General features: G+C 45.0%; 1 protein-coding gene across 1 annotated transcript in view; it reads right to left on the bottom strand.

Moving 5' to 3' along the window:
- DNAH9 (dynein axonemal heavy chain 9) overlaps nucleotides 1-23,174 on the bottom strand; it is a 381,759-nt gene extending 358,585 nt beyond the window's left edge. Inside the window, 6 exon segments of the mRNA XM_017855172.1 lie at nucleotides 3,612-3,845; nucleotides 5,784-5,995; nucleotides 10,263-10,393; nucleotides 11,475-11,633; nucleotides 13,744-13,940; nucleotides 22,645-23,174. Of these exon segments, the coding sequence (XP_017710661.1) occupies nucleotides 3,612-3,845; nucleotides 5,784-5,995; nucleotides 10,263-10,393; nucleotides 11,475-11,633; nucleotides 13,744-13,940; nucleotides 22,645-23,061 (1,350 nt within the window). The 5' untranslated portion in view covers nucleotides 23,062-23,174.
- Nucleotides 23,175-26,416: the final 3,242 nt, after the last annotated feature.

Below are 26,416 nucleotides of genomic sequence, written 5' to 3'. Positions count from 1 at the left end.
AAAAAAAAAAAAAGAAAGAAAAAACTAAAGAAAGTATCTGCCTGAACCATAAAGAAAAAAAAAAAAATGCTGACCAGGCGCGGTGGCTCATGCCTTTGATCCCAGCACTTTGGGAGGCTGAGGCAGGTGGATCACCTGAGGTCGGGAGTTCAAGACCAGCCTGACCAACACGGAGAAACTCCGTCTCTACTAAAAATACAAAAATTAGCCAGCCATGGAGGTGCATGCCTGTAATCCCAGCTACTCAGGAGGCTGAGGCAGGAGAATCGCTTGAACCCGGGAGGTGGAGGTTGTGGTGAGCCGAGATCACGCCATTGCGTTCCAGACTGGGCAACAAGAGCAAAGCTCCATCTCAAAAAAAAAAAAAAAAAAAAAGAAAAGAAAAGAAAAGGAGCAGCTGGGCACAGGAGCCAAGCTAACCAGAGCCAAGGACAGAACGACATGCAAGAGAAGCAGCAGCAGTAAGGCAGGGAGCTTGGTGACATTCATATCATCCTCTAATTAAATGAGGGCAACTGCTTTTTATGCACCTGTGCCCTTGATTCAGAAAACAGCAGCAGCCTGAGAAAGGACTTACTGTGAGGGTAGTGACTCTCGGGAGCCTGGTGGCCATCACTGCTTATATTTACTGAATATACCCTGCAGATTAGGTGCCCTGGTGTTAGAATACCTGTCTATATGCAAAGTCAAATCGTTAGCATGTGTGCACAGGGCCTGGGGGCCCTGTCCAGGTAGTCACTTCAGAGCCATGCTCTGCTACCATTCCCAGGGCCATCTGCAGGGCTGGAGCACCTGCAAACGTGGCTGCTACAAGGCAGTGATGGAAATTCGTTCTTCGTGGTCAGCCCAGGCCAGGCATGGGTTGGGGCTGGAGTGTCCCTCACCTCTCACTAAACAGCAGCAAAGGAATTGGTGGTGGATGTGAGAGGAATACAGAGTGCAAGAGGAGTGAAGGGCTGTACATCAACCGTGATGGAAACGGCTGAGGGAAAAAGAGGCATTTAGGATAAAGCTAGATAATCTATTATTTATAGTCTCTGTGATCCTGATGAAGGGTTTAAGGTGCACCTTTCGTAAGATCTAGCTTCTGGCTTTCTCTCTCATACATTTTCTCTATCTTTATGCCCTTCCCATATTCGTTTTCCCTGGCAAATTCCCACTCCAGTTTCACAACTGATTTCCTCTTGTGTTCCCCACTTTTTGTCAAAGTCCTGCTGGGCTTTGAGACCCCTCTTTCTTGCTCCTGGTAACACATCAATCTCACTTTTTTTTTTTTTTTGAGACTGGAGTCTTGCTCTGTTCCCAGGCTGGAGTGCAGTGGTGCAATCTTGGCTCACTGCAACCTCTGCCTCCCGGGTTCAAGCACTTCTCCTGCCTCAGCCTCCTGAGTAGCTGAGACTACAGGTGTGCATCACCATGCCGGGCTAATTTTTTTTTTTTTTTTTTTTTTTTTTGGTATTTTTAGTAGAGACGGAGTTTCACCATGTTGGTCAGGCTGGTCTCGAACTCCTGACCTTGTGATCCACCTGCCTCGGCCTCCCAAAGTGCTGGGATTACAGGCATGAGCCACTGCACCCAGCCCAATCTCACTTTTATGATGGCATTCAATATATCCCACTTTCCTGGTTCTGTATCTTTCCTCCTGGATCTCCTCTTTTAGTCTGTCTTCCTTCTCCTATGGTGGCTGCAGGTCCACCAGCCTCTTACAGGAAAGCCACATTTCAGTCATCTTTGTATCTCAGTTCCTAGCTCCGTGCCTGGCACATGGTTATGCTGAACCAATTCTTTTTGAACTGATAACAGATCCAATCTTATGTTCTCCTGTCCTTGTCCTCCCATGGTTTGCTCTGTTCATCACAGCGTCTTCCCAGCGTATCTCTCTTCCCTCCAAACCTGCTCAAGAGAGCTAGGCATATGATTCTCGATCTTTCTCTGTCCCTCTGGCTCTTGTCTTTTTTTTTTCTCTTTTGAGATAGAATCTCGCCCTGTCACCCAGGCTGGAGTGCAATGGCACAATCTCGGCTCACTGCAACCTCCGCCTCCCGAGTTCAAACAATTCTCCTGCCTCAGCCTCCCAAGTAGCTGGGATTACAGGTACACGCCACCACGCCTGGCTAATTTTTGGATTTTCTGTTGAGACAGGGTTTCATCATGTTGGCCAGGCTGATCACGAACTCCTGACCTCAAGTGATCCCCCTGCCTCAGCCTCTCAAAGTGCTGGGATTACAGGGGTGAACCACCACGCCTGGCCTCTTGTCTTAATCTTAAACTCAATCCTGAATTTCGCAAATCCATTTTAGTTTAAGTCTGTAGTTCATTTTATTAGGCCCATTACCCTCCCTTCCAAGTCCAATCAGCAAACACAGAGCTGTAAAATGCTGAGAGACCTGTTAAACATATTAAGTTTTGAGAATTGAAACAATCCAAAGCAAAAGAATCATGTCTTCTCACCCTAGTACTTCAACTAAAACCCACATTTATTTTTAAATAATTGGAGGGAAAGACATACCTTTGAGCAAAGGTCATGTTTCTTTTGCCCAGGGACTCATTCATTTTAGACTTTGGGGAGCCACCTTGGAGATTGGGGAGTGGAGGAGAAGAAGTTCAAAGCAGCCAGCTTTGTGGGAATGGTCAGCCCAACCAAGATTTGCTCAATGTCAGTCTTTCTAGGCAGAGTTTATTTGAAATCAAGTTCAAAAGCTATGGGCAATTTGCAAACCAACTGAATTAGTTCATTGATTCCTTGGGCCTTCTTCCTAAATGAGTCTATGATCAGGATTTCCTAAACTTCTACTAGAACCACTATTATGTGATGTGATGATCTATCCCAATAACAACTATTTATTAAAACAACTTCTTCTCCTTCTCCCTCTCCTTCTTCTTCCTCTTTTTTTTTTTTTGAGACACAGTCTCGTTCTGTCGCCCAGGCTGGAGTGCAATGGTGCAATCTTGGCTCACTGAAACCTCTGCCTTCCGAGTTCAAGCAATTCTCTGCTTCAGGCTCCTGAGTAGCTGGGACTACAGGTGCACACCACCACACTTGGCTATTTTTTTTGAGACAGAGTCTCACTCTGTCATCCAGGCTGGAGTGCAGTGGTGTGATCTGGGCTCACTGCAAGCTCCGCCTCTGGGGTTCAGGCCATTCTCCTGCCTCAGCCTCCCGAGTAGCTGGGACTACACGCACCCGCCACCATGCCCGGCTAATTTTTTGTATTTTTAATAGAGACAGGGTTTCACCGTGTTAGCCAGGATGGTCTCGATCTCCTGACCTCGTGATCTGCCCGCCTCGGCCTCCCCAGCACACCTTGCTATTTTGTGTGTGTGTGTGTGTGTGTGTGTATTTTTTGTAGAGAAGGCGTTTTGCCATGTTGGCCTGGCTGGTTTTAAACTCCTGAGCTCAAGCAATCCACCTGTCTCAGCCTCCCAAAGTGCTGGTGGGATTACAGGCGTAAGCCACTGTGCTGGCCATTTGAACCTTTATTACGGATTATTCTAGCTGATGGAAGGTTGGCTATCTGGTTGTGCTGTGCATTTTCCTATTCTACTTTTTGGACCCCTGGACTGCTTCTTTCTGTCTGGGGCTGGAAGCCTGAGGTGAGGAGCACACTCACCTCCACCACGTGCAGTCGTCCCAGGAAGCCATCCAATTGCACAAAGACCAAAGAAGACTGGAAATCCCATTCCTTGACTTCCTGGTTCTCTTTGAAGTAAGTGTGGAGATTCTCCCTTCTGTCCTGAAATTCTTGCTTGAAGAAGCTCAAAGTGTCTGAGACCACTTGCAGTTTTCTCTGACTTTCTTCTATCTCACTTCTCAGCAGGTCTTCTGGGCTGAGATAATGAGAGGCCTGGTATACAAACAGATTAGTATCAATGAGCAGGTGCAGACATCCTGTAACTTTGCAACACCAACTCTGAACTGAATCATTGCCCAAGTAATATTTTTCATGGGGATAAGAGAGGAAACATCTGACCTCGCTCTCCATTCCACATGTGGACTGAGACCTGGGTTTTGGCCAAGTAGTCTTAGTGACTGAAGCTACAGTGATGGGCTTAGGAATGGGCAAGTAGCCAGAGACAAGGAAACACAAGAAGACTTTGTTGGGCTGGCTGGGGCTGGAGCAGGTGCCCTTTCCCAGGTGTTCTTTTATGACTTATTGGCTTTCAATAGTAAAGTAATTCAAGTGCAAGAATTATTTGGACCATAATTCTTTCTCTGTCTTGAAGAGGCTTACACCTGGAAAACTGAAAAGCTGGAGCTAAAGGGACAGCCACCTTCACCACTACTGGGTGGGTCCCTGTGTCTGGCTGACATCATCTAAAGCCACATTGCAAGTCAGGGCTGAAGCCAGGCTTACCTTAGACTTTCAAGGCACATGAGCCAATATGTATTCTTCTTTTGCTCTTACTTTTGGTTTGGGTTTTCTTATACTTTCAACGAAAAGAGTTCTGGCTGATAAACATGGAGTAACGGAAAGGCACTAGCCTAGGAGGAGTCAAACAGCCCGGATTGGGGTCCTGGTTTGGGTGTCTTTGGGCAAGTCAGTTAACCTCCCTGAACTGTAGCCCACATCTTTAAAGAATATAATAAATAATAAGACCTTCCCTGCCCACCTTGCAGGGTTTATCTGATGATTGATGGGAATCATGAATGTAACAGGATTTTGCAGCCTGCAATGTACCCCACAGATGTTAGTTATTCTTAGTTACTTATTAAGCTTGTTCGTTATTTTCTCAGAGACACAGCCCCTTAGAAAAAAAAGAAACTGGTTTGGAGAGATCACCCAAACCTCCTTAAGCTCTCTAGTTCTTTTTTCTTTTTTTTTGAGATGGAGTCTCGCTCTGTCACCAAGCTGGAGTGCAGTGGCATGATCTCGGCTCAATGCAACCTCCGCCTCCCAGGTTCAAGCGATTCTCCTGCTTCAGCCTCCTAAGTAGCTGGGACTACAGGTGCGTGCCACCACAGCCAGCTGATTTTTGTGTTTTTAGGAGAGATGGGGTTTCACCGTGTTGGCCAGGATGGTCTCGATCTCTTGAACTCGTGATCTGCCCGCCTTGGCCTCCCAAAATGCTGGGATTACAGGCATAAGCCAAAGCGCCCGGCTCTCTAGTTCTTTTTGAAGATACACTCCTCAAGGTTTACACTGCCCTGGTTGGTGCTACAAGGGTCCCTAAGGAGGAGGAGCATGAAGTGCATAATCTAAGAAGCTGTTTCTCAATAGCTTATGGGTACCAGGATCTTACCATGTGCAGGGCACATGCATTGCCACACTGAAGCCACAAATCACCCAGAAACCCAAAAAGAGATAAGGTGTTTTGTTTTCACCATTGTACAGAGGAGGAGAGTGAGGCACAGAACAGGAAGTGACTTGTCCTGGCACACAAGTGGTATACTGGCTGCCAAGTGGCAAAGCCAGGGATTGTTACAGCATCACCTGACGTCACCTGACATCAGAGGCTGCACGCTTTACTGCTTAGGCTTTGCTGCTGACTTCATTACCAGTCCTTCTTCATAGATCATTAAGGAGGTTGAAATTCACCACCCCTACTTATCTCCTCTTAGGCAGAGGGGAAGGGAAGACAGGACAGCTCAAGTGTTCTAATATTACTGAAAATGTCTTTGTAAATTATTGGCTTCTGAGAGTAAAATACTGTAATTCAAGTGTAAGAACTCTTTGGAACATAATTATTTCCCCGCCCAGAAAAAAGGACACTCGTCTCTCTCCTGTGACTAGATGCCAACCAACCCCCAGGGAGCAGTTGCTCGGCATCCCCGGGCAGCCCACCTGCTGGATAAGAAGGTTGCAAATCTCCTGGAGCAGCACAGTCAGCCTCCCGGCGGAGCGGTAGCACTTGCAGGTGGCCCAAATCAGACAGACCACGTGGAGCAGGGGCCGCAGCCGGGGCTTCACCTCTGGAAATTCTGCGTTCTCTAGAGTTTCCAGGTGGTGCTGGAGTGGTATCAGGTGCACATGGATGTCCTGTGCCTCTGCTAAAGCTGGAAGGAATTGGAGATGGTCAACCATTCCCATCTGGAGCCTAATAACCACCTGGTGGAGCCCTAGTCCCTGGGAAGTAAAAGATCTGCAAAGCAACGAGTACAATTTCTCCCTGAACTGAGAAAGCAGAGAGAAGGCTGGTTCCAGAAAACTTCCTAGCTCTTATGAGGAAATATGGAAACTGGAGAGCCCTGAACAACTAGGATAATGATCTGAAGAGTTCTCTCTTGTAACATTCCTCTAAATGGACTTCTCCCTGGCCCTCCCAGCCTCCATCTGGTGCTTGGTAGGTAGTAAATATTTGCCAATTACTTTGCTGTTATCTTTGAGATGATACAAGTTTTAGAATCAGAAAGACTTTCCTTCAAATGCTGGCCTAGACACTTGGCAATGGTATGACTTTGGGCACGTTTTAACCTCCCTGAGCCTCAAAAATAGGCCGAGCTGTAATCAGTTTAGAGTCCTTGTGAAGGCTGAAGGCAGTTCAACAGGAATCTTTATAAACAACTAGCACAGTGCTTGGACCACTGCAGGTGTACTCATAAATGGTGGTGGCTCTGATAAGTATTCACTAATAAAGAGTCTTAATAATAATAATAATAATAAAAAGTCACAGAGCATAGAGACATAACATAAATGGGTTATGGCAAGGTTCTGCTGGTTTTTAAAGCCAGGAAAATCTCTTACCATCTCCTCTGAATACAACCAAGGAAAGAAAGGGGCATCTAACCAGTCATCTTGTGGTGACTGACAGGGGAAACTAGGAAATCCAGCAGCACTGGATGCTAATATCTGCACAGCAACTTAGAGGGAATGCAAAAGGCCCCTGGACGAACTACACTGGAAGGGCAAGTTTATAAAGGCTAGTTCTGTCCTGGGCAGATAATCAGGTGGTATCATATGAGAGTAGGTGGTCTTAGGTGATAGTATGTGAATGAAGCTCTGCATTCGTCCTAAAGGGAACTCGAAATATACACTATTTAGCAAGCAGTTTCAATATGCTGGGAATTGTTCCACTTACTGTCTATGAGATATTTACCATCTCATAGAAAGCCCTGCAAGCCAGTTTTAGTACTTTATACTTTAGTACTTTATAAGTGAAGAAATTAAGGTCTAAATAACTTTCTTAGGGCCCTCCCACGAAACAAACAATCCCGTCCAGCTGAGGAAAAGGAAGACGACCCACAGTTTATTACACTGAACCCTCGGCTTCATGGAGGCTCACCATACACAAAAATATGTTGATGTGTATGTTTGTACTTTACAACCCCAATGAGGCTCTGGAAAGCAGTATGTGAATCGAATTTTTGCAAAGTCAAATGTCACAGTAAATTGATTAGGGCACGGATTTTCAAGTGGAGGAGCTGATGGTGAATATTAGAACCGCTGTGTTGGGGTGGGGGATTTCAGAATCCAACAGTCATTCTAATGAGCGCCTGCTCTTGCTCCCATAAGTGCTGAGAGAAAAGAGGCTGAGACTGTCATGCTATAGGAGCTTTCTCTTTATGATACCCTGTTTTGAAATCTTTTTAAAAATCACAATCTCTTTTAATTATACCAGTTAGCACTGCCTTGATTTTTAAGAGCACAATACTTGAGAAAAGGGTTGACCATCCTACCTAGGATGCAATACCCTTGGATGACAAGGCGTGTGAAGAGCGAGAGAGAGAGCTGGGCTCATACCTTTTTTTTTTTTTTTTTGAGATGGAGTCTCACTCTGTCACCCAGGCTGGAGTGCAGTGGCACAATCTTGGCTCACTGCAACCTCCACCTCCTGGGTTTAGCCTATTCTCCTGCCTCAGCCTCCCCAGTAGCTGGAATTACAGGCATGCACCACCACGCCTGGCTAATTTTTGTATTTTTAGTAGAGATGGGGTTTCACCGTGTTGGCCAGGCCAGACTGGTCTCGAACTCCTGACCTCAAGTGATCTGCCTGCCTCAGCCTCCCAAAGTGCTGGGATTGCAGGCATGAGTCACTGTGCCTAGCCGGGCTCATACCTTTTTAAAGAATGTAAATATAAACAGCAAAGTGCATAGTGATCTCCAGTGGTTGGCTGTAAAGTCTTTAACAACAGACTCTTTGAGGACAAACACGTTTATTTGTAGCATATGCCAATTTCTATGGTGTAAATATTCCCAGTATTCCTACCATGTCCATTTCTAGGCTACCAATTTGACTTCGCTGAGTGCTGCTTGGGAGAATGGGGGTGCAAGGGTTAAAACAATGCATACAGCAGCCCTTCATGAGCCACAGCAAATCAGTGCACACTGGCTTCAGCCAGCCCTTCTTTGTGTGCCTTCCTTCACACACATATCCACCTACACACATCCTTAATTGCTGCTGTGTGAATGGGACCCCTCCAAAATTCAGGTGTTGAAATTTCATGGCCAATGTGATAGTGTTAAGAGTTGGTACCTTTAAGAGGCCATTAGGCCATGAGAGCTTCTCCCTCATGAATGGGATTAAGGCCCTTATCAAAGAGGCTTCACATAGAGTTGGGCTGGCTTGCCCTTCCACCATCTGTCAGGTGAGGACACAGAGTTCCTCTCCTCTGGAGGATGCGGCACCAAGGTGCCATCTTGGAAATAGAGACCAGGCCCTCACCGGACACCTAACCTGCCAGCGCCTTGATCTCGAACTTCTGAGCCTCAAGAACTGTGAGTAATAAATTTCTGCTCTTTATAAATTACCCAGGCTGTGGTATTCTATTAGAGCAGCACAGATGGACATAGAAACTTGGCAACCAGGCTGGGCATGGTGGCTCACGCCTGTAAACCCAACACTTTGGGAGGCCGCAGCGGGCGGATCACGAGGTCAGGAGATCAAGACATTCCTGGCTAACACGGTGAAACCCCGTCTCTACTAAAAATACAAAAAATTAGCTGGGCCTGGTGGCGGGCGCCTGTGGTCCCAGCTTCTCGGGAGGCTGAGGCAGGAGAATGGCGTGAACCCGGGAGGCAGAGTTTGCAGTGAGCCGAGATCGCACCACTGCACTCCAGCTTGGCAACAGAGCAAGACTGTCTAAAAAAAAAAAAAAAAAAAGTTAAATGGTAATAGCCCTGGTTTTGGCAAATGATACCAGCTTTCCATTTGTGGCAGTGATTTAAAGTTTTCATGTTGTCTAATTTAGTTAGGTTAAATTGGGAGTCAATGTAGAGAAAAATATTAAGCATTACAGTGCTACAGATTGTACATATGTACAGCACATATAAAGGAGATACGTGAATGCCTAAAAATTGACTATGTGAAATGACAAAGACCTTTAAAAGCACATTTTGACCTGTGACACTGAAGAGCAAAGAGGAGATTTCATAGGAAAAGGGGAGAAGATGCACAACGCACCAAAGGAAGGGAGAGAGAGTCCTGAAAAAATTTACCTACTTCTAATCATAGACTTTGCTGGCTTGGCAATTTTGATAAGAGTGGATCTTGCCTGGTGCTCAAATGGCCAGAAAAATTGCAGTCCCATCTGACAGTAGGAACAGAAAATGCAGAATGGAACCAGAAATGGAATAGAGATTTCTCAAGGAGCCAAAGGGGGAGGGACCTGAATTCCAGAGGTGAGAGATAACAACATGCATTCGTACAGTGCAAAGCAGCAGCTGTAGGTAGGTCTGATGGAAGAACTTTCTTCTAGTAGTTTCCAGACCCTGAAGACAGTGCCCAGAGAGACCTTTCACCAGACCCAGGAGTTCCCAGTGTGCCAGGCAGGTGAAAGCACTTCGTTAATGAGGGGTTCCCGCCAATAATCCCAGGTCCTGGATGGCATGGTCAGGCTGTCTTGCAAGGGTAGTCCTTGATTAGGACAGATAGACTTACACGACCACACTGGAGTTGGTCAGACAGGCTCCATAATGGCCACCCCAGAACTGTATGTCCTGTGGTCCCAGTGTTTGAAAGACACAAAGGGGCAGCTCTGGGAACACTGCTGTGTTCAGTCAATAAGTTCTTCCACCTGTATAATCTCACATGGACCTCGAAAAGTGGGTAGAAGCGTATGCTCCATAACCATCACACGTACTAAAGCTCAGAGGAGCTAGGTGAATTTGCCCAAGGCCCTACAGCAGTGGAACTGCAAACAGCATAGCTCTGTTTAGCTGCTCTCCTGTATCTAGATGTGGTGTTCTTGTCACCATGCTAGTTTGTGTCGGGTTGGAAGTTTATAAGGACTTGAAGTTGCTGAATTCAGACAGAGAGAGGTGAATGCATCATTCAACAGTAAATGTGAGTCAAACACATTTGTGAAAACACTTGCTGGTCCTCACCTGCAACAACATCTCTGTACATGGCTTTGAAAGCTGGAAAGTAGCTACTCTGAAGCTTGTCCAGGAGCTTGGCCATGCCCCTCACCTTTATTGTTCTCAGTTGATTATAAATGTATTTCAGATCTTCATACCTGCAATATCATGAAGAAGGGTGAATCCAGGTAAGCATCAGAAAATGCCAGTCACACTGTAATGACCCATCGTCACACAGAAACAGAGGAGCCCTGCCTCAGGGTGCTTCCACAGAGGCTGTGCTCCAGCCCAAACAGCCTGGACATCTGTTCCCAGCACAGTGAGGGCAAAAGCCTGAGCTGGGAACACAGGTTAAAAGGGGCAGATCCAGGAAACATTGCTGTGACCATCTGGTGGCTCAAAAAGCTTGGCAGCTGGAGGTCATTAGCTCTGGCAGTAAGGTTGAGTCAGGGTGAGAGAGGCGTTATTGGAGCAAGGGTGCTAAGAGAAGGGCCTTGCAGTAGGTCAGCAGAATGATCAGAAGCCAGGCAAGAGCATGGAGCATCTCAGCAGGGTGGTACAGACAAAAGGCTGGAGCCCTACAGGCATGTCTGGTCATGTGACACCGATAATCTCCATTCCATGTGAGGACAGACACATCTGCCTCTAACATCTGTCTCCTTTTGAGTAAAGGATTTATCAGCACAATAATAAATAGGAGTGAAGACATAGGGAGGAGGAGGTGGAATAAGCAAGAGCAGGAGCAATAACGAAGGCTTTCTGGACAAACATCCTGGATGATGAACTTTCCAGCCCTACGAGTGATGAAACGGGGCACAGGAAAGGCTATTCTGCAGCCAACTCCCCCAAACCCCTCCATCTTCAGAATTTTACAAAAGGTGTGTGCATGTGGCCTCAACTGTTCAAGGAGAAGGGAGCAGACAACTTAGAAGAAAAATGTTAAAGAGAGTTGATTAATTTTACATGTAGTCCAAAGAGCCTTTGAAAAAATGTGAGAAGACATACTGATGTTAGCCCCGGAAAGGGAAAATGACTATTGAATCTGGGGGAAAGCGTGCATCTCCCAGTCTATCAAAAAATTCTGTTGACCCAATGACACAGAGCTCTCTCCCTCAGTGATGATGTGAAATACCTATAGGGAAGAACAGGCTCAATGGTGGCTTAACCCAGGAAAGCTCTAGCTTTAGTCTCTGTAAGACATCTTCACCCCAGAGTTCCAGCATGTGCCTTCCTGCCTACCTGCTCTTCCAGAATTCCAACTCCACCTTAGGGGTGGGATTCTCCCCTTGTAAGAGTGGCTGGGAAGACTCTCTCTTGAGTACCACCTGGACTTGGTAGCTCCATTTGATCACTGCAGACTCAATGGCATAGATGACTGACTTATCTATAGAATCCAAGCTGTGAAAGACAAAACAACAACAATAACAACAACAAAAATCCTGAAACGTGAAAATAACCCTGGGTGTACCCCCAAACAGAATCCCAAATGTAAAAAAGAAAAGGTGAGAAATTTCATCTAGCCCATGCATTCTTAACTTTTATGGATAATAGTCTCTGTTGACTAGTCAATGCAAATTATAGACCCTCTCTCCAGAAAAAAAAAAAAAAAAAAAAGCTTATGTGTGTGTATATACATTTTTTCACACAGATTCAGGGCTCATCAGTATTCTGAAGACCAGCTTAAGAACTTTGAATGCCAGTACGTTGTCCTGTGAATGCAGGAATACCTTGGACAGAAAACATTCAGATGACCACCCAATGCTTGCTTGAATCCTACCAGTGACAGCAAGCTCTCAACTTCACAAAGCAGCACATTTCTCAGTAGGTTGGCTCTATCAAAGAGAGTTTGTCTCTATACTGAACCATATGTACCTCCCTGTGATTTCCTCATCTTGGTCTTAGCTCTGACCTCTGCAGCAAGAGGAAATAGGTTATTTCCTCCTTCACAAGACTGACAATCAGCCACCTGAATACCACCATCATGATTTCACTTGGTCCTCATTTTTCCAGAGAAGAATAGAATTCCCAAACTTTCCCCCCATACAACTTCTAAAGAAAGTAACTTAGCTATATTTGGAAGTGGTTAAATTTTTTAAAATACATTGTGGTCATTATTTTCATAGTCTTAACTGAAAATGATACGTGCAAAGAACCAAGGACACAATGACAAAGAAAGAGGACATACAGTTCACATTTTTATGTCAGAAACCCACTTTCACTTAATTAAATTAAATTTATATTAGTTGAGAAATGATATGGCACAAGTGATTGTGGAAGGTATTAAAGGAAAAAGACACCTACTTCCCCTAAAACGATCCAGCCTTTTGGGAAATTATCAAACTTGAACAAACAGAGATAAATTCAGCAATGATTATAAACACACACTGAATGTTAGTAGGTTAAAATATAAAGGGACTAGAAAAGGGGTAGTTGGAATTTATTTATTTTGAAGATTGGATGTCTTTATTAAACCACAGTAAGTTTTCCAGTTAACCGGGAAATTACTTCAAATTGCATATGTAGGAAATTACTTCCGATAGAAAAAACTCATTATAAAGTACATTGTTGTATTTTATAATGCATCGCATGCATTACTGTTGCATGCATTACTTATTCTTCAGATCAAATAATGGATCCTGAATACACAATGTTGACAGTAATACATTGGGAAACTCCTGACAGTGTGGCAGACCGAGCTCATGTAGGAAGGCTATCTGTTGCCACAAGTACATAGAGATGCTGAATAAAATATAACAAAATATACTATTAATATTTATATACGCAGCCTGACTTGGGAATAGAATTCCCAAGGGATAGAAACGACGAGAACTCGAAAGTCAGCATGGTAAACAGAGGCTGACGGTGGATTTAACTTCTAAAAGGAGACGAAGCTGGGGTTTTAATGCCCACTCAGGGGCAGGAGGCATGAATACCCAACAAAGCCAGGTCCCAACAAAGCCAGATTTGTTACTACTTGAAAAAAGACAAAAAAGAATTCCTCAGGACGTGTAAAAAGTCTTCAGCTGCTGGGGGAGGAGAGTCTGGAACTGTAACAAGAGCCAGCAGCGTTAGTTCTGTGACATTATGTACTGAGTAAACGCTGGGAAGAGTAAATGCTGGAAAGTTTCAGCTTTGCTGAAAGATTCTGTGTGTGCCTGCCTCCCAGACTGGACCTGGGTCTTTGCCAATGATGAGACACTATCCTGATAAGCCAAATGCCGAAAGTTAGCGTGGCTGCGCTCAGCCCTGAAATGATTCTGAACGGAAAAAAAGGCCATGTTGCTGTAATAGCCTTGGAAGATTTCATGCAGTGGCTGGGCCAGGGAGTAACCAGGGTAAACACACAGTCCACAGTCTGAGGGTGTCGGCAAACAGAGCAGACAGTAGGCTTGTGTGCAGAATGAGGAGATGTGCAGAGTCAGGAACAGACAAGTTGTAAGGAAAACATTCTGATAACCAGCATCTCCCATATCTCAGAGGCCCATATGGCCAGGCTGGCGGTACTTACACTGTCTCACTTTTGGAATCCACAAACTCCATTTTTTCTGAGCCTGCTGGAAGAGGCAGCAAAGTTTTTCCCTTCACTTGCTCAAGTATAACTGAGAGGTCACATTGGAGGCTGTGGGCGTGCCGCCTGACATCCTCACATACCATGTGGGGCCAGTTTAGGCGATTCTTCTCATTGGCCAGGACGGGTAGAACAACCTGGAACAGAGGTGCACAGGAAAGAAAGGCAGGCGTTCCACTTCTGGGAACTTAAAGAAAGCCTCATCTGGAAAAGGCTTATAAAGCTACATACAACCTTTTGCAGGTCACTGTGCTGGAAGGCCTAATAGTAGGGTCGAACATTATACATGACCTTGACATCTGATAAATTGGGGAGGCCCTTGAATAGGCTGCTTACAAATTTTCCTTCCATTCTGCTCCTGGGGATAAAGTCCTCTAGCCAAAAAACTCTTTATCGGCTAGGTGCGGTGGCTAATGCCTGTAATCCTAGCACTTTGGGAGGCTGAGGCGGGTAGATCACCTGAGGTTGGGAGTTCAAGACCAGCCTAGCCAACATGACGAAAACCCATTTCTACTAAAAGTACAAAAATTAGCCAGGCATGGTAGTGGGCACCTGTAATCACAGCTACTCAAGAGGTTGAGGCAGGGTGAACGTTAGGTGATTCTGGCCACCCAACACAGTTCCTTTTTTCAGTATTCATCCCCAGATCCATAGGAACCAAATGGAACCACATCTGAGCCATTGAGAGTCAGGCCAAAGTGTCTTATGTGACTTTCCAAGGAAAAGATAGTGTGGAGCTTTTCTGCTAGTGTGGAGCTTTTCTTGGTCACCTTCCCAACCAATAGAGCCTTAGAATAAAGTTAATACGGAGAAGAGAGTGCTTACAGATGGAGAAAGACTAAGTCTCGGTAACTTTGTTTGAGCTCCTAAATCAAGCTGCTCTTGAACTTTCCAAGCTAGTTTAAATTAAGTTTCTATTACCAGTAACTTAGAATGTTGTCAGTACACTGAGGCGGGCGGATCACGAGGTCAGGATATCAAGACCATCCTGGCCAACATAGTGAAACTTTGTCTCCACTAAAATACAAAAAATTAGTCGCGTGTGGTGGCACGCGCCTGTAGTCCCAGCTACTCAGGAGGCTAAGGCAGGGGAATAACTTGAACCCGGGAGGCGGAGGTTGCAGCGAGCCGAGATCGCACCATTGCACTCCAGCCTGGAGACAGAGCAAGACTCTGTCTCAAAAAAAAAAAAAAAAAAAAGAGAAAGTTGTCAGTACAACTCACCAGGAATCTTTGACTGTCAAAATCTCACAACTGATGGAAGGAGAATACCAGAAAGACAAACAGATGCTCATATAATGTGTTGAGAAAGCGACCAATATATAAATAATCAAAAGGAAATATGAACTCATATGACTCATGATCAATAAGCCCCAGTGGCTGTGAAATTGAATATCTGGACCCAGCATGTTAGATTCTAGAGGATGGTCTTTGCCTGGTCTGTCTGGAAACATTCACTGAACTGGGAACTTACAACAATCAGTAAAGGGAGCTCAAAAAGGAAGGAAAGTTTACAAATTAAGCTTCATCACATTCGTGTTAAGAAAGAACCATTTGGACCCAGGGCAGAAGTCCTAACTGGGAAACAGGATGAACTGGAATTTTCCTAGGATCCAAAGGCAGGGACTCTATCTTATCTAATTTTTATATAGTCACAGTTCTCTCTAGGATCTGGCATATAGAAAGCACTCAAGATGCTTATCAAATAACTGAATGTATACTATCTGAAGAAAAAGGAATAGTTGTGGGTGGGATTTTTAAGGGCTTTGAGTGACAGAAAATAATGAATGTGAACTCTCTATGAAGTGAAAAGCAACTCATAGCCAGGTGTGGTGGCTCACGCCTGTATCCCAGCACTTTGAGAGGCTGAGGAGGGCAGATTGTTTGCACCCAGGAGTCGGAAACCAGCCTGGGCAACATAGCAAGACCTCATCTCTACAAAAAAATAGAAAAATTGCCTGGTTGTAGTGGTGCATGTCTGTAGTCTCAGTTACTAAGGAGGCTGAGGTGAGAGGATTGCTTGAGGCCAGGGAGGTTGAGGCTGCAGTGAGCTGAAATCATGCCACTGTACTCCAGCCTGGGCAACAGAGTGAGACCCTGTCTCAAAACAACAACAACAACAACAAACCAAAAAAACTACTCATTCATTTATTCAATGAGTATTTACTGAGCATCTACTATGTGCTGGTACTTTTCTAGGTGCTAGGAGGATACACTTGTGAACAAAACAGTCAAACATTTCTGACCTCATGAAGCTTATATTCTAAGGGAGAGACAGTCAGGAAACAGTAAGTTCTGTGAATAAAGATAAACCATGTGAAGGGAATCAGGAGTGTGGGGTGGAGGGGCTGCAATTATAAATGTTGAGGTTGGCCTCACTGAGAAGATTTGAACAAAGGCTTGGAAGGATAGGGGTACTGCTTTGCCTATCCTTGGGGGAAGTATATTGCAGGGAGAAGGAACAGCCAGTGCAAAGTCCCCGAGATGGAAGCATGCTTGGTGTGATCAAGGAGCAGTGTGGAAGCAAGGGAAATGGGGACAGAGTGATCCCCAAGACAAATAGGGGTGAGTAAAGGGAGTCAATTCACATGCAGCCTTGCCTGTGAGATTTTGATTTTTACTCTCAGAGAAATGGACATCATTGAAAGTTTTGAGCAAAGGAGTGCCATAGGCTGAGATTGCTTTGAGTAGGATCAACCAAGCTGCTGTGATAATAGGCTATAAGGGGCAAAGGTGGAAAAAGAGGCCACCTAGCAAGTTGGTGCTATAATACAGAAGATAGTGGTGTGGCACTGGGGTTAGTGGTAGAGATGGTAAGATATGGCCGGATTCCATACAAATTTTGAAGGTAAAGCCAGTAGGATGTCTTAACAAATTGCTCTAGGAGTCGTGAGAGAAAAAAAAGGATGTGGATGACTCTAAGATTTGTGGCTTGAACAGTGGGGAGAATGGAGTTGCTGTCAACGGATGTGGGGAGGAGTAAAGGTGGAGTAAGATCTTGAGAGAAGATCAGGAGCTTGTATTTGCACATGTTAAAATGTAGTATCTAGACTGGACTTTAAGATAGAGATGTTGAGTAGGCAGCTGGATATGCTAGTTGAGAGTTCAGAGGAGAAGAGAGGGCTGGAGATAACAAATTTGGGAGGTATAAGATACAAATGGCTTATGGAACTTTGAAATTGAATGACAGCCCCCGAGAAAATGGGTGTATATAGACAGAAGAGAAGACATCCAGGGAATGAGCTGTAGGGCCTTCTCGTGTTAAGAAGCTGGGAAGAGGACGGCGCAGTTGCTCATGCCTATAATCCCAACACTTTGTGAGGCCAAGATGGGTGGATCATGAGGTCAGGAGTTTGAGACCAGCCTGGCCAACAGAGTGAAACCCTGTCTCCACTAAAAATACAAAAATTAGTTGGGCATGGTAGCGGGTAATGGTGCCTGTAATCCTAGCTACTCAGAAGGCTGAGGCAGGAGAATCGCTTGAACCCAGGAGGCAGTGAGCAGAGATCACGCCACTGCACTCCAGCCTGGGTGACAATGTGAGACTCCATCTCAAAAAAAGAAAAGAAGAAGAAGTGGGGAAGAAGAGGAGGCACCATCACTGGTGATAGCCATGGTGATAGGAGGAAACCAGAAGACTAGTGTCCTGGAGCCCAAAGGAGAAAGTGCTTCCAGGAAGAAAGGATGATCGTGAGCTATGAGAAACGCGGCTCTCAGGTCAAGCCGAATGAGGACTGATTCAGGGTCATTCAATTTCGTCAAGTGGAGATCATCAGAAACATTGTCACGTTATTTTATTCCTCTTCTGTGAAGTGTGAAAACCAAAGTCTGATGGGTGAGGATGAGATAAAACAGGAAAATAACGAGACACCAAGAGGAGACACACATTCCAGGAATTTTGCTATGAAGGGGGTCATAAACATGGGGTGACAGCTGGTGGGATGAAAGGAGGATTTTGCTCGATGAGAATAATCTAGCAGACAGGAGAAAAAAATAGGAATGCAGGAGAGAAGAGGACAATGCTAGAACGATCTCCTCAGGAATGTGTGGGATTCAGAGCACAGGCAGCATTTTCAGCCTTAGGGCTGGCATCAGAGGGCAGCACAAACAGTTCACCTCTAGCAATGGACAGGATGGCAGAAGATACAAGGAAAGATGCTGCAGTCAACATAGACATACGAGTTCGTGGACATGTTATTCTCATTTCCGTTTCTTAAAAAAACAAGAAAGAAGCAAGAGCATCTCAGAGTGAGGCTGAGAGGAGGTTTTGGACATTTGAGAGAAGAAAGATTTTTCTTTTCAAATTGTTCCTCGGGTTGGGAAATAGCGATCTAAAAGAGCAAGAAAATATAGTTGTAATAGAAACAAAAAAATAGAATGTCTGCTGGGAAACATAAAAGGCCTACTTAAGGGTTCGAGGTCATGCATTTAAAGAGGAGCCCATTGGTTTTTTTCTCTGGTCTGTTTTAATTTAATGGGTGTAGGTATAAAGTATGTAGAGCTGGGTTTTACCAGGATTGTGGTTGCACCAATTGAGTATGACACAGTGAGGTAGAGGCCAGTACATCAGGAGCTGATGCAAGGGTATGAAGATCATGAAGGAGCATGGTACTCAAATTGGGTAAGAGAAGAGGCCGTGGGCATGGGCCAGGGCCAATGGGAAGAAGCCAAGGCCAAGAGAGTGGAGCTCCCAGCAGGATCAAAGGACTGTTGTAGTCAGGGTATGAGAGGGAGTGAGCTGGAAAGATGGGAGTAATGGTCAGAGAAGGAGGTGCATAAAATTGGATAATGAGGTTGGTGGTTGTTGGGAATGCAAGGTCTGGAAATGGCCATAGGAGGTGCTGCTTATGATCAGGAGGAGGACAAGATCACTGGAGGACAAAGAGAGAGAGAACCCAGAGGCCAAGTTATTGGATCACTCGTATGTCTTTGGCAATAACCACATATTAGAAGTAATGTTGGGGAGAATCACAGTGAGTTGAGAGGCAAAATCATACACACGCGATGGTAGCACCATCTGTACAGGATGCAGCAGTGCGAGTGGGTCCTTTGATGACAGGAGATTAAAACTGGAGGCTTTTTGATGTGGATCTAGAGCGGCAAGGAGGAACAAGGAGCCACCTGCTCCAGCTCCATGCTCAGAAGGAGAAAGGCTGTGGGGGAAATGCAGCTGAGTCCTCCAGGAGGAGCCAGGATGGGTTACAGCAAAGTGACAAGGATCCATCAGATGGGTGAGGAGGATTTTAAATGGGATGAAGAGTGATAAGAATTCTCATCCTTTATGGAACACCTGCCATGTGACACTCTATTCCAGGTGTTCTAATATACGATGTCTAAATTTCATAGCAACCCTGCAAGACAGTTTTGGACCTGGCAGAGTGAGCACATCTGCTCACATCACACTGCTGAATTTAACCAGAATTTGACTTAGGTCTGTGAGATTCCAAATCTTATGCTCACACCCCAAAATGCAAAAAGTAAAAAAAAAAAAAAAAAAAAAAAAAAAAAAAAAAAAAAAAAAAAAAAAAAAAAAAAAAAAATCCAAGTTTCAGAGCTAGGAAAAATAAGTTGGCAGCAGTGAATGATGTGGTTGGAGAAGGAAGTAAGGAAGTAGGAGATCAAGTTACTAAATTCTGTTAATTCTTCCCTTCAAACATTTGTTAGGTACATTTTCCTTTTTTACCTTGTACTAGTAGAATGGAATAAAAATAATATGAAAATTATAGCTTTCTCTCAGCCAACACCCTCAATCCTACCGCCCCACACACAAGGCAGGAAGACGTCTCTCAGTCAGGTAGGATGCTGCCTGGGGAGGTGGAAGGAAAAGGGGAGCAGGTAATCAGAGACTACTAAGCTGATTACAAGGTGCTGAGAGAGAGGAGGGGGGTGGACAGGAGGGTCGGGCCGGAAGGAGAGGGCTTAGCAGATGGGAGGCCAGCAAGCCTTGAAAGAGACACTGGATCAGCTTCAGGGTATGGAATAAAAGTGGATGGATGGACAGAAAGTGGGATAAAGTTACTGGTACGAGCTTTGAGAAATGCAAGGAAAGGACTTGAGGTATTTTTAAAATAAATTATTTAGGTTTTAAAGTAGGTAATACGTTTACGTGGTGCAAAATTTTAAAAGTACAAAAGCGTTCACAGTGGGAAGTAAATCTTCCACCTACCCCTGTACTTCAATTACTGTTTCTCCTTCTTGTGGATTACTGTTAAATAGAATGTCCTCTCTTCCTCCGTCCCTCCCTTTCCTCCTTCCTTTCTCTCTTCTTCCCCTTCTTTCTTTTTTAAACATAAACAGTAGCATAAAATCCATGCAAGTCTGCACTTCTTTAAAAAAATTATCTTAAATTGCAGCATTATTCACAAAAACCAAGAGACAGAAACAACCTAAGTGTTTATGATGGATACATTTTTTAGAAACGTGGTATATACGTACAATAGAATATTGCTAAAAAAGAAAGAAGTCCCGCATATGATAGGTGGTGACAATATGGATGAACCTTGAGGACATTATGCTAAGTGACATAAGCTAGTCATAAGGAACAAATACTGCATGATTCCACTGATATGATGACTCAGGTTCATAGGAACAGAAAGTAGAATGGTGCTTGCCAGGAGCTCAGGGGAGCGGTGTGTGGGCTGTTGGGTGTGAGTGGGGTTTCAGTGATGCTGGACGGGGCAGTTCGGAGGATCTGTTGCACAACAATGCATATGTGGTTGACAATATTGTACTCTAACTTGGAAATTGTTGGGTGAATTTTATGTCATGTGCTTTTTTGCCACAAGGAAAAAATTACCCTAAGGAATACTCCAGTTGGACATGGTAGCACACACCTGTAATCCCAGCACTTTGGGAGGCCAAGGCAGGAGGATCACTTGAGTCTAGGAGTTTGAAACCTGCCTGGTCAACATAGCAAGACCCTGCCTCAAAAAAAGGAATATTACATATCAGTCATTCTTTTTAATAGTTGCAAAGTATTTCACTGTATAGATGGCCCATAATTCAGTCACCCAGTCCCATGTTGATGAACATTGTCTCCAATTTCTTTCAATGCACCAATGAAAACTCTTAGACATCTGAGAATTTTCATTATTTCAAAATTATGTTTGCTTGCTGGACTACTTTGCTTAGCCATGGCACAACTCTGAGATGGGCCTTCTGTCTCCCACATACACTAGGTTAAATCCTGTTTCTGAACCTTTGTTCAGTCTGCTCTCAGTATCTTGAAAAGTTAGTTACCTTGCTCTCTACTTATCCGAATTCTTCTAATTGTTCAGGAGACAATTCAACACTTAATGTTAAGCATGGGCTGTCTTTCTCCTCTGAAGCCAAAAGTGCTTTCCACCATCAACATTCATTAGAGAAGTTGATCTAAGTTCAGGCTTCAGCGGGATGGCTTTCAGACAATGCACAGTGGCAAGACAGCTCTGTTTGTTAAAATATTGAAATACCTCCATATCTATTCACAGATCTAGCTTCCCTGGGCCCTCTGTGTCCTCCTCTACCTATCCAACCCCTTCTCTGGAATTTTCACCTCCCCACAGCCTCCTGATACACCATCTAAAGGGCTTACACCTGACACAGCAGGGAGACTCCAGGACTTGGATCCAGCAGTGGGGCCAACTTTTAGGTAAGCTTTACCCTCACCCCAGTCTTAAAAGTTTGAAAAATTTTGAATATATGATTTATTACATATGTTTCAGCTCCTTGGAGTAAGCATTTCATGGGTGGGAATAGTTCTTTGATATTCCCTATAGCACCTATCACCTGAAACATCATACAGCCAGTATTCCGCCCATCCTTATTTCACACCCTGCAGGGTCCAGGGCAACAAGTCTCCAGAAGCACACAGGCCTGACTTGCAGGGCAATTTACTCCCATTCCAGAAAGGTCTAAGGGTCCCAGAAATCTCTCTGGAGCACTTTCCTGAAACCTTCTACATTCTCTAAGCTTCTGCTGTGGTGCCACTAAAGCACTCATGACCCACATCTCCACCTGCCTCCCTGAGCTCCAGGCAGACTCCTCCAAAGGCCTGCTGGGCATTTCCAAATGGGCGCCTAACTTCTTATGCTGGCACAGGGCTGACCTTTGCTAAACGGTTGGTAATGAATGAATGAGATGAAAATCAAAAGCAAATCACTACCCCCCGCCACCCCATTTAACTGCTCTCCAGAAGTAGGCACTGTTTATAGCCACTCACTTCCTTCCACCCCACTGATCCATCAGAAATGCCTCCTTGTTCACCACTTCCCATCTTCCTCAGACCTTTCCAATTTACAGGACGGATTAAGAGATGCTGATTTTGAAAGTACCCCCCGCCACCCCATTTAACTGCTCTCCAGAAGTAGGCACTGTTTATAGCCATTCATCTCCTTCCGCCCCACTGATTCATCAGAAATGCCTCCTTGTTCACCACTTCTCATCTTCCTCAGACCTTTCCAATTTACAGGACGGATTAAGAGATGCTGATTTTGAAAGTAGTCAGGACCTAGGCACTCTCCAGATTATGGTCTTCCCCTGACTTTGGCTAGAACCCAGACCCGGACTGACCCAAGCCTTAGCCCCTTCCCATTCTCATTCTAGCCTGGCCTCCACCCAGATCCCTCCCTCCAGAACCCCCAACTCCGCCCCTAGCCCCATCCCATTTTCTTCCTGACTTCAGGAACTTGCCTCCTGGTTGTGCTCCCTCCATAGCCTCGCCCCTCTGCCTATCACTCCGCCCCTTGAACCTCCCCTGCAGCTTCGCCCCTCCCCCTCTGGCCCCGCCTCCGTCTCTTAAGGCTCCTCCTCCCCTCCCCCACACCTAGCTTTAGCCGCGCCGGGACGCTAACCCAGCCTCACCTCAGAGAACAGCGCGGCCAGGTGCTCCAGAGGTGCCGCGGGCAGGTCCCCGCAGACCACTGCGCCGCGGAAGCTGTTGGGCCCTGGAGGCTCGGGTCCGGTGCGCAAGAAAAAAAGGCCCTTAGCGCCAGCCGGGCCCGACTCGGGTCTCACCTCCAGCCCGGGTTGTACCGCCAGGCCCCCGGGCCCGGGCCGCACCACCAGCAGCGGCCGCGGCCCCTCGGCAGCATTGCGGTCCAGGAAGGCCTGGAGCAGCTGCTCCGCCTCGGCAGTCCCCGCACAACGCTCCCAGGCGCCCGCGGCCGGCCGCAGGCTTAGGGCCACGTAGGTCCCCAGGAGTCGCAGTCGTCGGTCGGCGCCGGGTTCCCTGTCCGCGTTCTCCTCAGCGAGCGCGGCCCGCTCCTCCGCGCCCAGCATCGCGCGCGGCCTCCAGCTGCATCGGTTTCCCTAGCGACGGGGACGCGGCCAGGACTCCCTCCTCTGCTCCCTTCCTATTGGCCACTGGCCCCTGGTCCCGCCCCTTCCAGGCTAATAAGGTAGGAGGGGTACAGCGGGAAGGGGCGGGGTCGCGTCGCTGTTGCTAGGACACCAGCCGAGACTCGTACTTAGTGGGTGCCTGGTGTATTGGGAGCGCTGAAGTGTGACCGTGGAGCGCAATCACTTACTGATGGGCTGCGTGGAAAGGAGATCAAGCATATAAATGCTGTTAAGGATCGTTTTGGCCAAGGTGAAATTAGAGTCTTTAGAGGTCTCCAGACACTGAAAATAGTATGGTCCTCTCACCTCTATCCTAAATGGGCAATCCAAACTTAAACACAATGCCAAATCATAAAACAGATTTAAGGACACTCGAGTGTTTTATTTCTTTTCCATGATGGCAAATTAAACGCTTCAGAACAGTGCTGCCCAATAGAACTTTCTGCGATGATGGAAATGTTTTCCATCTGTTCTAGCCACGCATGGCCTATAAAGGAGGTGAAATGTGCTCGTCCCACTGAGGAACTGAATTTTTAATTTTACTTAACTTTCACTTAAATAGTCACGTGTAACTGTAGTTATATTGAACCGCTCAGCTTCAAAATTTTAATATCAATTTTTTAAAAGATTTTCCCATGCAATCCCAGTTTTAATTTTCTCTCCAAAAGATACCTTATCTGCATTTTAGAAGGTGATTGGTGGGAGGCATTGATATGGGATTATTGACAACGACTGACATTTTAAAATATTGCATAATTATGACAAAAATATTCCCAACATATATTAGTTATCTATCACTGTATAACAAATTACCTCCAAACTTATCAGCTTAAAATAGCAATAAACATGTTTTTTAAAGGCATGTGCTTAATCTGCCAAAAGTGTAACCAAACTGTGAGAGGCTTGTTTTTGTTTCTGTTGTTTTTGAGACAGGGTCTTACTCTATTGCCCAGGCTGGAGTGCAGTGGCCGGATCATAGTTCACTGCAGCCTCAAATCCCTGGGCTCAAGTGATCCTCTGGTCTCAGCTTCCCTAGGAGCTGGGAATACAGGCGCCACCACATCCAGCTAATTAGAAAAATTTTTTTGTAGAGATGAGGTCTCGCTATGTTGTCCAAACTGGTCTTGAAGTCCTGGCCTCAATTCATCCTTCTGCCTCAGGCTCCCAAAGTGCTGGGATTACATGGATGAGCCACCATGCTAGAGTTTTTGACTTTCATGGATATGACCACTAATCAATTCTTACTAAATGTAGCAAAGCACTTGTAAATATGCAGGATGCTCAGAGCCTCCCCATCCTGCCCTATACCTGGATATTGACTTCAAAAAGGGATAATATAAGGTGCCTTGCCTGACCTCAGAAATTAGCATTTGTTACCCGCTTAGTCCTTCTCCATGGTCAAGATAAACAGCTTGGCCTTTTGCATGCATGTACGGTGACAATGCATGGGTGCTGAAAAAATGGACAAACAACTTGAGCAGCATGAGGTCAGCAGGACTGAATGAGCTCCCCTCTGCCCTACCATCCTCACTTTAGTCAGCTCCCAGGGACTGCTGAGTTTCTGGGTAAAGGGAATGTTTATAATGGGGTTCAAAGGAATATTAACAGAATAAGCACTTGTCAATGGCGGCTTGGCTAACAAGAGCCCCTCAGGAAAACACCAGTGGTTGGGAGGTAAAATGATTGATTTCATAATAACTGGAGCACAGGAGTTGGTGTCATAAAAAAATGGTCATGTTAGAAATGAATCTTTATGTTTGTAAAGGGTGTTTTATCATTGCTGGATTAAACAATAATCAACCAACTATGAGGAAAGGGAAAAGTGGGAAGCTAAAACACTTTTAGGATGAATTTGGTAATTGCCACTTCAAGGAAAAGCATCAGGGAAAAATAGTAGTAATGTCAGGGGCTTCTTACACATATCGTTTTTTGTTTGTCTTTGCACATAGGAAGGCATCGTTACTGTTTTAGTGCTTAGGAACTTCAAATATGTCAACTATGCTCATGTTTCATATACAGAGTGACTTCAGAACCATTAACTTTCAGTAAACCCTTGAAATAAAATTTCTGCCACCCCACTGCGGCTCTATTATGCCCTTAATCTCCTATGTCCCCTTGCTCCAACATACATAGAAATAAAAACAAAGGCATCTGTGAAGATGACTTAAAGATTTCTGTCTAAGGTGAAGGCTCCTGAACACTAGCAATCGCAGTTTTAGTTTTCTCTCCAAAAGATACCTTATCTGCATTTCAGAAGGTGATTGGTGGGAGGCATTGATACGGGATTATTGAAAACGACTGACATTTTAAAATATTGTGTAATTATGACAAAAATATCCCCAAAATATATTAGTTATCTATCACTGTATAACGAATCGCCCCCAAACTTATCAGCTTAAAATAGCAATAAACATTTATCTCACACAGTTTATGGGGGTCAAGAATTTAGGAGCAGCTTAGCTCATAGTTATTGCTCAAGGTTTCTCATGATGTTGCAGGCAAGATGTCATCAGGGGCTACATCATCTGAAAGTTTGACTGGGGCTGGAGGAGACACTTCCAAGATGGCTTACTCACTTGGCTAGTGGGTTGGTGCTGGCTCTTGGCAGTAGACTTCAGCTTCTTAGCATGTGGAGCCCCCATTGAGCATTTGAGTGTCTTTATAATGCTGTGACTGGCTTCCCCCGGAAGAAGTGATTTAAGAGAGAGCAAAGCAGAAGCCTACGGTGTCTCTTATGACTAGTCTTGGAAATCATACACTGTCATTTCTGCAGTTGTCTTATTAATTACAGAAGTCTTCCCTATTCAATATGAGAGGGAATTACATGAGGATGTGAATACCAGGAGAGAAGAATCACTGGGTACCATCTTGGAGGCAGGCTACCACAAAAAGTAAGGGAAGCAATGAATTTGCATAAGATGTTCAGCTAAAATAATTTCTGTTTTTTAAATTGGAAACTTGAACTCAGTCCCATGAGTATAATATTTGTAGTAATCATGTTTTTTGTTTTAAATGACTATGCAGAATTCCTGTTCAAGACTTTTGGTCATGATCTCTTTAAATTCTGGATAGTCGCTCGTGATGAGAAATTTGTTCCCACAAGCAAGTAATATAAAAGTTAAAGCCTTTCACAACCATTCATAAATTAGCAGTTGACATTATATTTACAGAATCTAACAGCTCTTTCTTGTCTGCCTTGACAAATGTTACATTGAAATTCTTTTATGCTGCTAATAGATACTGAATCTAACCTAACCTTTTCATATCAAATATTTCAAAATAATGATGAAGTTCT

Source organism: Rhinopithecus bieti, unplaced genomic scaffold, assembly GCF_001698545.2.
Source record: "Rhinopithecus bieti isolate Rb0 unplaced genomic scaffold, ASM169854v2 scaffold_40077, whole genome shotgun sequence".
NCBI classification, from domain to species: Eukaryota; Metazoa; Chordata; class Mammalia; order Primates; family Cercopithecidae; genus Rhinopithecus; species Rhinopithecus bieti.
The sequence above is the reverse complement of the archived record's forward strand: the minus strand, read 5'-3'. Positions and strand labels throughout refer to the sequence as shown.